The sequence below is a fragment of the Macrobrachium rosenbergii genome, chromosome 1 (assembly GCF_040412425.1).
Source record: "Macrobrachium rosenbergii isolate ZJJX-2024 chromosome 1, ASM4041242v1, whole genome shotgun sequence".
In the NCBI taxonomy this organism is placed as follows: Eukaryota; Metazoa; Arthropoda; class Malacostraca; order Decapoda; family Palaemonidae; genus Macrobrachium; species Macrobrachium rosenbergii.
Genome location: NC_089741.1, coordinates 24,913,992 through 24,928,435, shown reverse-complemented (window position 1 = coordinate 24,928,435; position 14,444 = coordinate 24,913,992). Strand labels below are relative to the sequence as shown.

At 39.5% G+C, this 14,444-nt stretch overlaps 2 protein-coding genes across 2 annotated transcripts; one reads left to right on the top strand and one right to left on the bottom strand.

Moving 5' to 3' along the window:
• Window positions 1–3,016: 3,016 nt before the first annotated feature.
• LOC136839785 (involucrin-like) lies at window positions 3,017–4,956 on the bottom strand. The gene is made up of 2 exons (XM_067106125.1): window positions 4,942–4,956; window positions 3,017–4,183 (listed from the first exon to the last, which is right to left on the bottom strand). Exons 1-2 carry the CDS (start codon window positions 4,954–4,956, stop codon window positions 3,017–3,019), a joined length of 1,182 nt encoding a protein of 393 aa, XP_066962226.1.
• Window positions 4,957–7,087: 2,131 nt separating this feature from the next.
• LOC136841569 (uncharacterized) lies at window positions 7,088–14,090 on the top strand. The gene is made up of 3 exons (XM_067108557.1): window positions 7,088–7,130; window positions 10,175–10,264; window positions 12,323–14,090. The coding sequence occupies exons 1-3, from the start codon at window positions 7,116–7,118 to the stop codon at window positions 13,871–13,873; spliced, it is 1,656 nt and encodes a 551-aa protein (XP_066964658.1). The 5' UTR covers window positions 7,088–7,115; the 3' UTR covers window positions 13,874–14,090.
• The last annotated feature ends 354 nt before the right edge of the window (window positions 14,091–14,444 follow it).

Here is a 14,444-nt window from a genome sequence, read left to right as displayed (position 1 = left end):
AAAACAGGTAAAATTAACAAATAAATGAAAAAGGTAAGTAAACTATTAAAATCCAAGAAGATTCGTATTAGGGTATAGTAATGCATTGCATCTTCGCTTGAACTTCTGAAGAAGTTCCAACTGCACTACATCCTCACAGTCCAACGGTGTGGGGAATAAAGGAGGACCTCTGGAACAGAAACTGGAGCTAAAACGAAATAATTTGCGAAAAAGGAAAAATTCCACCTGGACTAATAAAATCTCTAACGAGTCTCTACTATGCGAGGTCAAAGGTCAAAAGAGCCCATTTTGCGTGGGACACATTAAACGGGAGAGCAATTCATTTCGGGAATTTAACGATACATAACGAACCTAGAGTCACACTAAAGCGAGATTTTATGGTTACCAACGGCAGGTATCCATTTTTCTATTTTTCAGTTTCTTCGTTTATTTGTTTATTTTTTTTTTTACTTGATGGTGGGCAATTGGGTAGTTATTTCGAATGCAGCAGATGCTAACAATCTCCCTTTTCGCGTCGGAGTTAGCAGGCTAATATTATTTGAGTTATCATTACCTTCTGAAAATACATGTATTCACTTTCACATAAGTGCCTTCATTAGTGCCAGAGATGGCGTGATTCTCTCTCTCTCTCTCCAGTTCAACTCGAGTGGTAGGTCTAGCTGCTCAAAGCGAACAGACGCGTATTCGATCCCGGGATGAGGAAAGAATGACTTAGGCGCGTTGCATGAACATCCAACATCCTCCTGTTAGTCTAAGTAATGAATTAAGAACCTGGTTCTGAGTCGACTGTTGCGGGTTGCGATTGTGGGTGTATGGAGAGAGAGAGAGAGAGAGAGAGAGAGAGAGAGAGAGAGAGAGAGAGAGAGAGAGAGATAGGACGCTAATGATCAGTATTTGAGCTAAATGCATACCGTCATAAGCATAATCGAAAATGAGATGACCTCGACGAGGCAATCCTGAACGGTGAAACCATTCATTATACTGTATATCCTCTCTCTCTCTCTCTCTCTCTCTCTCTCTCTCTCTCTCTCTCTCTCTCTCTCTCTCTCTCTCTCTCTCTGCTTGTCTCAGCAACACAAACACCTATCGGAGACAGTACTTATCGTTTTTTCACGATTTGCATCTCATGATTCTGTAGCCATAAATACGCACAAAGAACGTTCTACTGTGATTAGAAATATTTTCTGTAACTAATTTTTATTTCATTAAAACAAAAATATAACTAAACGACAACAATTTCAAGAAGGAAACAACTCGGCAGAGTTTAATAATAAAAAGTGCCACAAGAATGCGTCTTCTGATATCCTCTCGCAACTTAGCGCCAAAGTTTGGGTGAAGAAGTGGACGCCATTTTTCTGCATTCCTGCAAGACTGAAATTGCCATAGGTGAAATTACGCAGACGTGAATATGCGCAACGCTTCCATTTGCAACTGTACAGAAAGAAGGAAGGAAGGAATATAGAATTTAGGGACCAGTGATGAGGTCACTTAGCGCTGAAAGAGAAATTGACAGTAAAAATGTTTGAGAGGTGTAACAGGAGGGAGACCACGCAGTTGCACTGTGAGACGATTGTTAGGAGAGGGTGGAAAATCAGACGGAAGAAAGTGAATATGAACGGAGGTACAGTAAAAGGAAGAAAGAGACTGTAGCTAGGGGCCGAAGGGACGCTGCAAAGAACCTTAAGTAATGCCTACAGTGCACCACGTGAGGTGCACTGACGGCACTGCCCCCCTACGAGGGTGAGAAGAATGGATGATTGATGCGATTTGCGGTGCAGATATGCTAAGGGATGCAAAAAAAAAAATAAATAAATAAATAAAAAAGGATACGAATTCGCGCGACTTCTTGAGAGTAATTTAATTCGTAAAATAAATGTTTACGTTTAATGCAACCTAAGTGGTAAGACTGATTGATTGAATATAGAATTTAGGCCAAAGGCCAAGCACTGCGACCTGTGAGGTCATTCAGCGCTGAAACGGAGACTGACAGTAAAAGGTCTGAAAGATGTAACTGGGAAAACCTCGCAGCTGCACTATGAATCACTTGTTAGGACGGGGTGGAAAGTAAGATGGAAGAAAAAGAATGAGAAAGGGGGTGCAGTAAAAGAATTAAAAGGGGTTGCAGCTTGGGGCCGAGGTAAGATTCTACGCCAAAATGGCAAATATCAAGATTTCTTGAAATGTTAGCAAGGAACTGTTTACACAATATTGTCATCGAAATCAAACTAATTACAGGAATTACGGTATTTCAGAAATGATATCCCGCCTTAGTTTACCGTTTCTCGAATAATTACCAGACGTTATTATATAGATTTTTGTAATGATATCTAACTAGCATAACAACGCAAAAAAAAACAACAGTTTTACGGGAAAGTAAACCATTAAGCGAAGCCTTCATGGTTTATCTTATATATAAACCTTTAACATCTGGTTTTCTGGAATAAATCATTAGCCAAGCTTGTTTTACCTTACAAAATCCTAATTTCAACTATACTTCATAAATATATCATTAGTGAAGCTTAAAACACTTGGAACACATAAAACGAATTTTAATTAAATTCTTTGTGTAGAATAATTATATCATCAACGAAGTTCAATTCATATTAAAAATAAGCTTATTTAGTTGGATTTACCTTTATGGATATGCAAATGCAACATTTCGCTCTCATAAATATGCAAATGACAATTATATGTATTGGACGTTTCATTACCTCCTGAACGAGATCTCTCATGGCTATTGACAGACTTTTGTCAAATGATATGAATGCACATTTTAAGATGAGTATACAATTTGGGTGAAAGGTTTTGCTTGTTATTTACCATTCATCTCACTACAGTATACTGCACCTGAAGTCTGTCTGTCTGTCTGTCTGTCCTGAAGTCTGTCTGTCTGTCTGTCTGTCTGTCCTGAAGTCTGTCTGTCTGTCTGTCTCTATGGTACGATTGGGTATCACTATAAAAATTTGGAGTCCGCACCAAACTGTTCCGCATCACGCTGTTTCTTTGTCATATCCTTCTAATCATTAATTGTAACCTCAGTATCCTGTTGGATCCATTCTCTAAGCTCAGCATCCTGTTGGATCCATTCTCTAAGCTCAGTATCCTGTTGGATCCATTCTCTAAGCTCAGTATCCTGTTGGATCCATTCTCTAAGTTCAGTATCCTGTTGGATCCATTCTCTAAGCTCAGTATCCTGTTGGATCCATTCTCTAAGTTCAGTATCCTGTTGGATCCATTCTCTAAGTTCAGTATCCTGTTGGATCCATTCTCTAAGCTCAGTATCCTGTTGGATCCATTCTCTAAGCTCAGTATCCTGTTGGATCCATTCTCTAAGCTCAGTATCCTGTTGGATCCATTCTCTAAGTTCAGTATCCTGTTGGATCCATTCTCTAAGCTCAGTATCCTGTTGGATCCATTCTCTAAGCTCAGTATCCTGTTGGATCCATTCTCTAAGCTCAGTATCCTGTTGGATCCATTCTCTAAGCTCAGTATCCTGTTGGATCCATTCTCTAAGTTCAGTAGCCTGTTGGATCCATTCTCTAAGCTCAGTATCCTGTTGGATCCATTCTCTAAGCTCAGTATCCTGTTGGATCCATTCTCTAAGTTCAGTAGCCTGTTGGATCCATTCTCTAAGCTCAGTATCCTGTTGGATCCATTCTCTAAGTTCAGTATCCTGTTGGATCCATTCTCTAAGTTCAGTATCCTGTTGGATCCATTCTCTAAGCTCAGTATCCTGTTGGATCCATTCTCTAAGCTCAGTATCCTGTTGGATCCATTCTCTAAGCTCAGTATCCTGTTGGATCCATTCTCTAAGCTCAGTATCCTGTTGGATCCATTCTCTAAGCTCAGTATCCTGTTGGATCCATTCTCTAAGTTCAGTAGCCTGTTGGATCCATTCTCTAAGCTCAGTATCCTGTTGGATCCATTCTCTAAGCTCAGTATCCTGTTGGATCCATTCTCTAAGTTCAGTATCCTGTTGGATCCATTCTCTAAGCTCAGTATCCTGTTGGATCCATTCTCTAAGTTCAGTATCCTGTTGGATCCATTCTCTAAGTTCAGTATCCTGTTGGATCCATTCTCTAAGTTCAGTATCCTGTTGGATCCATTCTCTAAGTTCAGTATCCTGTTGGATCCATTCTCTCAGTTCAGTATCCTGTTGGATCCATTCTCTAAGTTCAGTATTCTGTTGGAGTCATTCTCTAAGTTCAGTATCCTGTTGGATCCATTCTCTAAGTTCAGTATTCTGTTGGAGTCATTCTCTAAGTTCAGTATCCTGTTGGAGCCATTCTCTGGCAAGTATGATTTGACTTGCCAGAGAATGGCTCCAACAGGATACTGAGGTTACAATTAATGATTAGAAGGATATAACAAAGAAACAGCGTGATGCGGAAGAATTTGGTGCGGACGCCAATGTGTCACAGTGAGACCCGTGACCCAATGCGGCGGAGTGAGTCATCAGGGTTTCATTTAGGACTGGATTGGAATATAAGATTTAGGCCAAAGGCCAAGCGCTGGGACCTACGAAGTCATTCAGTGCTGAAAAGAAAATTGATAGTAAAGGAGGTTTGAAAGGTGTAACAGGAGGAAAGCCTCGCAGTTGCACTATGAAGCAATTGTTAGGAGAGAGTGGGAAGTGAGATGGAAGAAAGAGAATATGAACGGAGGTACAGTTAAAGGAATGAAAGGGGTTGCAGCCAGGGGCCGAAAGGACGTCGCAAAGAACCTCATGTATTGCCTACAGTGCACCGTGTGAGGTGCACTGATGGCACTAACCCCCTACGGGGGCGTTTCATTTATTCGTTAATGATCGAATCAAGAACAAAATTTGCGCGATGGCCTTTTACGTGAGCAACAACTTGAACCAATTTCCCATCAGCCTCAGCTCACGGCTTTCAAAATGGACTACACTTCTTAGCATTTGCAGTCCCTACAGGAACTCACATATCTGTTCCACATGCCTTAACTGAAATTTTTGTTTTGTTTTTTTTGTTCTCTCTCTTTTGTTAAATGAAACCAAAAGAGTTTCAGTTTTCACCCGTCTTGTTTGTCTCTAGTTTTCAACCTAGTCTAGTAATAGCTTACCGGTGCTTCTTATTTTAATAACCTTAATCTTTATTTTTCATAAAAGTACTTTCAAATCCTTGGTATGCCAAGATTAGCTGCTTCTGCAGCTGATTTTACCAACCCATTATCATTCAGATATGATCTCCAATATCTATTCCTGGATGCTTACTTCAATCATTTCTTCATGTACGGTCCTAAAAACATTAATTTAGGTCATGACGTAACACCGATAATAAATTCTTACACAGTTTTTTAAATTTTTCACTACCATCTCCATTCAAGACGACACGGGGCCTACCCCTGACACTAACTCTCCTAAGTTCAGTAAAAAAAAATTTCTCACGCCACAAACCTGCCTATTTCCCTTCGATCTTTGGTGACGCCAAGAAATCGAGCTACAGCAAATCTTTCAATATATATATATATATATATATATATATATATATATATATATATATATATATATATATATATATATATATATATATATATATATATATAATCTTACACCATATATTTGCTAACGTCTGATCACGTATTTGTAAGTACAGCTAATTGTGATTACCAGAACGTATACAACATTTTTCTTTAACTTTTTTTATTTGGAATATGCTTGCTTTCTCAGAACGCAGGCACCATAGGAAATATGTGCAAGTGATTATGAATCACGTAAGTGCATACGTGAATGTGCATGCAGCTATTACTAAGCTGAAAGTAATTAGCGGATAAGGAAATAGTCTAAGTTTACTCAGTTATTTATTTGTTTATTTCTCTCTTTCTTTCTTCTCTGTCTGTCTGTCTGTCTGTCTATCTGTCTGTCTATCTATCTATCTATCTGTCCACCAACCCATCTATTTATTTATTTATGTATTTATCTATTAGACTTAAATAGGTAAAATTTGTTTGAAATATCGCGCGTCATTCTAAAACACCATATAGCAATTGCGTCACAATTAAGAAAAACATATCTAAAAATAAACAATTAAGGAAGCAGTTGACAAAAACATATTTAAAAACAATCACAATTTTAAGGATTTACTGCGTCAAGAGAAGGACCATATCAATATAACTGTTTACAAGGCGAAGAAATAAAATTGGAGAAGTACTGAACTAAAGTTGAATGATCAGTTGTCAGGGATAAAAAATAGTACATAAAAACTTAATCAAACTTTGTTCCGAAAACGAAATCACAAATTCACCTTCTGGATATGCCTGTTATTTTGAATTTTTGCTTCTCATTGTCTCTAAAAAAAGATCATACAGCCTTTGATTTACGTATTTGTTTATCAAATGACGTAGCAATAACAAACTAAGACAAGGGGCAATTCCATACTACTACTACTACTACTACTACTACTACTACTACTACTACTACTACTACTACTACTACTACTAATACTATTATTATTATTATTATTATTATTATTATTATTATTATTATTATTATTATTCAGAACATGAACCCTATTCATATGGAACAAGCCAACCACAGGAGCCACTGGTGTTCATTTGAAATGAGTAACAGAAGGTAATCGGAATTACAGAAAGAAGAGATCAGCTGTTAGAAAAGAAAATATAAATTAACAAATTAATAAACAGATAAAAATATAAACAAATAATTAAAATAAAAGGTCACGCTAGTATCTATGTATCTTTTTCCCTCCTCTCTCTTTCCTTACGCTAGTGACCTCCCTCTCTCTCTATCTATCTATCTTTCTCCCTCCTCTCTCTTTCCCGTGTGGTAATGCATGTTTTGCGTCTTAAAACCTAAATACTGTTTTTCTGCATCTTTATTGGGCACTCAAATCCGAGGAAAACGTCCCAATCATGCTCAACCCAGCTATCCACGACGATTTCCAGATCTTCAGGCAGCCACAGTAGTTAACCTTCGACCTGGAGACAGCCGACAGAAAACGCGGGGGAAAATTGTCGGATAATTACAGAAAACGAAGTCTCTCCGCGGCTCAGGGTATATAAGCATAGGGGATACTCATCTCGTCTTAGTGACTTTTCGACATTTAGATTCGGTGCGAGGTGCTCGTGGTTCCGTTATGAAGAAATCTCTGGTTTGTGAATCCTTAACTTACGGTTGCCTTTTAGGCTGAATTTTCGTAGGATTACGTGCGTACATGTGATAAAGGCCTATTGTGGAACTTAATACATGTAAATTTTAGGTTAGGTTAAATTTTTAAAGTTACTCTTAAAATGATCTCTTGCGATAATTTTGTATAGGGCGATATATATATAAAAACACCCAAATTGCATTCATTAAGTGCAAGCACTGACATTAGTCTGCCTATAAAACAACAATCAGTAACTTCTCGCAATTAAATCAATTTCCTGATGAGATTTGTTTTGACCAAACTCCTGCATACAAAATGTATGTAATTTTCTCAGTATCAAAATATTACTCTTAAAACTAGCACACGATGTATACATCTGTTCCATACATTTTCTCAGTTATTCAGCTTTTCAATGTATTTGTTTGGGTCCACATAACACATGGCATTGCTTCAACATACGCCAAACTTGTTTTCTTTTTATTCTAAAGCATTCAAATTATTTTGCTTCATTATCCAAAGCTTTGTGATTTATCGGGGTGACACGTGAAAGACTGACATCTCTTACTAAATTAAAGTATTGTGATGGCTACTGGAGGGAGATCCACATGCCACATACCCTGTGAAAAGCGTACGCGTGGAAACTCTACATTTCCAGGTGCGAATACATACATACATACACACATAATACACACACACACACACATATATATATATATATATATATATATATATATATATATATATATATATATATATATATATATATATATATATATGTACATATATATATATATATATATATATGCAGATAAAATCTTTTAGGCATGCTAAAATCATACATAAAACTGTTAGTAGAATGATAGATAGAATGATAATAAGATACCCGGTATCACAACAGCAAAAATGAGCGAGAGTGAATCTTTTAGTCAAGCTGAACTTGTATATGCAACTGTGTACCATTCACTTGACCTACTTTGCTCTTTGCAAGGAACAATAAGTACAGTCATGTTTACAGAACTGCAATCCTTGAAAGTAAAATGAGACATATAAACTAACATGAGTATATCGAGTAACTAATTACTGTAGTACTTTAATTCAGATTTGGCGAAGTCTATAGCAGTCGACTAACATTCAGGTACACCATTAACTGTTCAAGTCAAGTGAGGGTTATTTTTTTTGTTCCAACTCGGGTTCCTAGGTTATTAGCTATGGTTGCTAGCTATGCATTACGAGACCAGCACGCACACACACACACACACACACAGAGAGAGAGAGAGAGAGAGAGAGAGAGAGAACGACCATGCACCTCCTCCCCAACCAAAACAAAAAAGTATGTTTTCCTGTTGCATACACTTGTGTAAACAATTAATCTGTTTCTGTGTGACACGTAAACATATGTAACCATATGTGCAGTGTATACAAATGGTCGATATGATTAAATGCTGACTCGCAGAAACGAAAACAGTCTAATGGTTTCGTGTCATGACTTGAACGGAGATAGCAACAACCTACTTGCTATGATAACACACAGATCGGAGCTCAGTCATCAACAAATTTATTCAAGATCAGATAAAAAAGCTCCGTTAAGTTCCCAAAGGAACTTTCTTTCTAGGACGAAACATTTAGCTCCATCCCTCACATACAAATGCACAAGTAACTTTTGAGTGAACTGAACTAAACTGAATATAGAATTTAGGCCAAAGGCCAAGCACTAGGACCTATGAGGTCATTCAGCGCTGAAATGGAAATTGACAGTAAAAGGGTCGAAAGGAATAGCAGGATGAAAACCTCAAAGCAGTTGCACTACGAATCAATTGTTAGGAGAGGGTGGGGAGTAAGATGGAAGAAAGAGAACATGAAAGGAGGTACTGTAAAAGGAAGGAAAGGGGTTGCAGCTGGGAGCCGAAGGCACGCTGCAGAGAACCTTCAGTAATGCCTACACTAACTTTTGTGTGAAAAGCCACGAAGAACACCTTTCATTCTTTTACCATACCTCAGTACATATTTCCTTTCTTCCATCTTACTTCCCACCCTCTCCTAACAATTGTTTCAACATTATTTTCTGCGGTGAATGACCTCATAGGTCCCAGCGCGTGGCTTATGGACTAAATTTTACATTCCGGTTCCACAGGCGTTTTAGTGTCAACTTTTTATTTCACGGTGTTGTAAGTAAAAAAAAATTACGAGTTTTCTCATTTTTCTGCTATCCCTTGATAATCCCCCACGTTCCCAACAATCCCGTGTGTTCCCAACAATCTCCTGGGTTCCCAACGATCCCCTGGGTTCCCAACAATCCTCTTAGTTTCCGACAATCCCCTGGGTTCCCAACAATCCCTTGAGTTCCCGACAATCCCCTGACCTCCCAACGATCCCCTGGGCTCCCAACAATCCCCTAGGCTCCCAACAATCCCCTGGGCTCCCAACAATCACCCGGGTTCCCAACAATCCCCTGGGTTCCCAACGAATTCCCACAGTTTGAAAGACAGACCCGTCTGAAATACTGATAATGCAATAAAAAAAATAGCACTAACTGCATTTCGGTTTATCTCGAAAGCGTAGCCGCTAGCTGTCTTTAGCCTATCATAATACCACCTAACCTAAGCGTCGGAATATAAAATTTTCGACAGAGGCCAAGAACTGGGACCTATGAGGTCATTCGGTGCTGAAATGAAAATTGAAAATAGGAAGGTTTGAAAGGTGTAACAGGAGGAAAACCTCGCAGTTGCACTGTGAACCAATTGTTAGGAGAGAGATGAGTTAAGTAAGACGAAAGTTAGAGAATATGAACACGGGTACAGTAAAGGGAATGAAAGGGGTTGCATCCCGGGGCCGAAAGGACACTGCAAAGAGCCTTAAGCAATGCGTACATGCACCGGATGAGGCGCACTGACGGCACTAACCCCCTGCAGGGAGGTTATCGCTAAGTGTAGACGCTAGCTGTCATGACCTATCATAACACCGCCTAACCTCCTGGGACCACTCCCACAGGTAAGACATTTGTTTCGCCAAAAATGAATTAATTCACTTATTTTCGTTTTTATCCACAGAAGGTGGTGCTGGAACTCTTCGTGCTGGTGACAAGTGCCTCGAGCAAAGTCAGGGGAGACAGCGACGTCAGCCATGTTTCACAAAATATGGTAAGAGGACACTTTTCAGAACTTCTGGTTTTCAGAGCAGTTTGTCAGTCTATTAACAGGACTGCGTGAAAACTGAGGCTTGGGTTTTGGGTGTGATTCTCTTCGTAGCATTATGTTAAAACTATGCTTATTATCATCTTGGAAGGAGACCCTCTTTGAGGCACTCCGTCTAGCTAAGCCAGGTCTGACCAGTACATGGATAGGTGACCGCCAACAGAATCAAAACTCTTGACAAAAATAGAGGCTAAAAAACTACAGCAGACCCTGGAAGTCTGGTATAAGCTGTTATACCATACGACGAAGAGAAAAGGAAGAGATTATATATATATGTGTGTGTATTTTTTATATATATATATATATATATATATATATATATATATATATATATATATATATATATATACACACAGTATATATAAAGTCTAGGTTAAAGGCATAATTTTAAGATATAAAAATATCCAAACCAAACATTATTTTCGGGTTTCATCCTGCAATTTAAAACATTTACGTTAAGGCCAAAACAAATCTGATTCAATAAAAATTAAACATTAATATTTATCTTCCCCTTACGGATTTCCAAGGATGTCTTGATACAAGAGCAAGGAGGAATATTGATTCTATTGGTCTTTATTGTTCGTTTTATGTTTATTTTATATTTTTCCACAATTCTCCGAATTTCAAGTTCTAAAAAATTCTATTATAAAATACCAAACTTCATTCAGAGAGAGAGAGAGAGAGAGAGAGAGAGAGAGAGAGAGAGAGAGAGAGAGAGGAACACCATGCAAACTCGAAATGATCGAAAACAATTTAGTCAGGCCGCCCTATTGTATTTAATTACAAAAATACTAAATGTATACAGCAGAGAGAGAGAGAGAGAGAGAGAGAGAGAGAGAGAGAGAGAGAGAGAGAGAGAGAGAGAGAGAGAGAGAGAGAGAGAGAGAGAGTTCCACGCAACCTCGAAAGGATCAGTTCCCTGAGTGCCATTCATAAGAAACTGACTTCGGTTCTCTTAACCACAAAGGTTCCCAAAATATGGGGCCAAGTGTTCCCGTTGCTCTGCTGTTACATAACATATGATTATCTGCAGTTACGACAGTACTTCTGAGCAAACCGTTTTCCAGAGATGCGTTCTAATTCACATTAAATGGTCATACCAGATTTGGAATAACTAAAAAAATCAGTATATAAACGCTGACCTAAATTTCTGGATTATCTTTTCTGCAGGAAATGCAAACTCTCACAAAAGAAAAAAAAAAGGAAGAGAAGATACACCTTAACCGTTTTTCATCCTTTTCGTACTTGTTCAGTTAGCCTAAAATGGTTCTCTTAACACAAGCTTCAATGGCCTCTGAAATGGTGGCATTAAATAAACACCTATCTCTCATTCTAAAATCCAGATTTAGAAAGTTCCTTTTCCCCATGCTTTCTATCTGGTTTGATCGCGTCAAAACCTACTGTAGGAGGTTGTAGTCAATATCTCAGGCAGGAACAGAAGAAATTAGTGAGTTCGACTGCCGAAGGAACTGTTTTCTTCCTGTTGATCGAGCTGGTACTTTTTCCGAAATTCTATGACAGTAAGAAAATACAGTCATTTCAGTTAGTTTTGAACAGCATATAGACAGAATGGTAATATTCAGAATTTAGGCCAAAGGCCCAGCGCTGGGACCTGTGAGGCCATTCTCTGTTCCTGAACCATACTATCTCTCTCAGCTTTTTTTTTTTTTTTTACTACGTCTTGGGCTTCCTGTACTTTAAATTATTTATTAAAATACATCCGTAGGTGATACTGCATTTCGTTGAGCGATATAAAGATTGGCCGTAAGCCTGTTAAATTATTTCAGCCATATTTCTGTAATGCACCTTCATAAAATTCTCACTTGCCATTCGCTGTGTGCTTAGATGATCATGAAAGCATATGGCATGAAAGTACTTACACCAGTGTATAATATACACTTATATTTACCATTAAGAACGGGGCCTGTCATCGAGCAATTAAATGACTTTTAAGATACCGTTACCATACGTCCTCTTGAACTAACCAACCACCACCATCCCCAGGGAGAAGATGGCTACGTATTTGAGTACAGCGTGGTCGACGGCGACTCGTCTTGGGTGCAGAGCCATGGTGAATGGAGCGACGGCGTCTCTACTCACGGCTCCTACAATGTTAAGCTTCCGGACGGCCGCATCCAGAAGGTCATCTACACGGCAGACGAACACGGCTTCAGACCGGTCATCTCGTACGAGAGTCCTCTGAGGGGATACGGGTGGAGGCACCACATAGGCCTAGGCGACACGGATGACTACGGCAGCAGCCACGAGGACTCCGCAGGTGGGAATATCTTCCGCTACGAAGAGAATGCCTTCGAAGCCGACGAATTATACGACCCCCTTCCTCCTCCGTTTTACGGAATGGCGAAATCGCACAACGTTCCGGCACACAAGGCGCCCAAAGGTTACGAAATGCACGAATCTAGCGAGAATAGCGAAGAAGTTAAATCTACAGGAAAAGAGTATTCCTTTTCTTACGCGCCTCCTGCGCACAAGAGAGTTGGGTATCCGTCCTACCACACGGTCAACAAATACCGGCAAGGACCTGCGGGAAATCCTAAGTACAACTATAAGAAGGCGAAGGATTTTGGCGGGAAATATCCTGTGGAAAAGGCAAAAACTTACTACGTAAACAATTCCGGGAAAGAAGTTTACATGACAGGCTCAAGCGAAGAGAAAGATATGAAAGATACGAAAGATATGAAACACGCCAATCGCGATGATTATAAGAGGGGCAAAGATATGGAAGACAACAATACGGCAATGGAGGTCATGGATGATGAAAACGAGTCTACTGAAATGGCTCCTTTCACCCCTAGGCCTAAGACGTCCTATCAAGTTTTATCCGGCGACTCTAAAAAAATGAAGAAAATGATGGGGAAATCACACACAGAATCAAGCGAAGAGGAGAAAGAGTATGCGGACAAAGAAATGAAAGGAAAGGAAGAAAGATCGGAGGAGAAATCCACCGGATACGCCAGCGAAGAAAGCGAAGAAGAGGAATCCGAAGAGAAATCTCAATACGTCGCCAAAATGACATCCATGATGCCCCCCGACAAACCGTATGTTCCCCCTACATACTTCTCTATTCCTTCTTCAGGAAGTTCCTCCGAAGAGTCGAGCATAGAGTCCTCCTCCTACCTTTCACCAACGACGCCGATGCCATCGCCTGAAGACAAGCCTTCTCCTCCGTCAGGGAAAGGTTTCGATGCATCTCCAGGGGCTGATCCTCATTCCTCTTACTACCCAACCAAGAGCTTGAATCCCGCAACAGCGAACGTCATTCCGCCATCTAACTATCCCCTATTCGAATCTCCATACAGCTACCATCCCCCACACCATCATTCCTATCACCACCACCACCATCCCCACCTCCACCACATGACGCCATATTCCTTCACTCCAATGACACCAGTGTACCATCATCCTTACTCTCAACACCACTACCCTCCGCCATCCCGTTATTCCTATCCATACATGATGGGCGACGCCATGCACTACTCTCCTCCTTCTGCGCTGTACGTCGCGCCTCCTGCCGAAGTCTCAGAGGCAGAATAAGAAGAAGAAGAAGAGGAAGAGCATTAGATTTAGGAAGTAAGGTCGTCCGGGATTTCTGTGCACCAAAATCATCTGACCAGTTCGAGACGAAGCGAGTTCTACCGCCACTATCGTTAAAAGGTTTTGCTTTTATGGTTATTTTGTTGTTTTCTAAGCAAGAATGTGTGTATTTCTATTAAACATTAAAGATTTAATCACCTGTCATTCATAAAAACCACGCCCCTACTTGAAAAAAAATTGAGATGGAATTCTGTCTCTTACATCAACAATAAAGAATGATGTCTTTACTGAGTGCGTGCATTCAACATTTATCTGCAAAAGGAACAAAAGAAAAACTGATGCAATTTAAAGTTATTTCTTCAGACAACAACGGAAATGATGGCGTACAATAAATGCTGCATATCATGAGGCAATAGCATCTAGAGGATTAAGGTAAGCGCGGCTAACAAAAGACAATTATTTGAACAGTGGTAAACAGTGTAAATATTAAGCACATTAGCTAAGAAAATGTCCACAATATATAACCTGACGCTTGTGAAAAAATGTGCTTTTAGGGTTAATTCGGAAACTT

Coding starts and splice junctions, on each gene's coding strand:
- LOC136841569 (XM_067108557.1), top strand. Junction 10,265..12,322: donor GCCATGTTTCACAAAATATG/GTAAGAGGACAC, acceptor CACCATCCCCAG/GGAGAAGATGGCTACGTATT.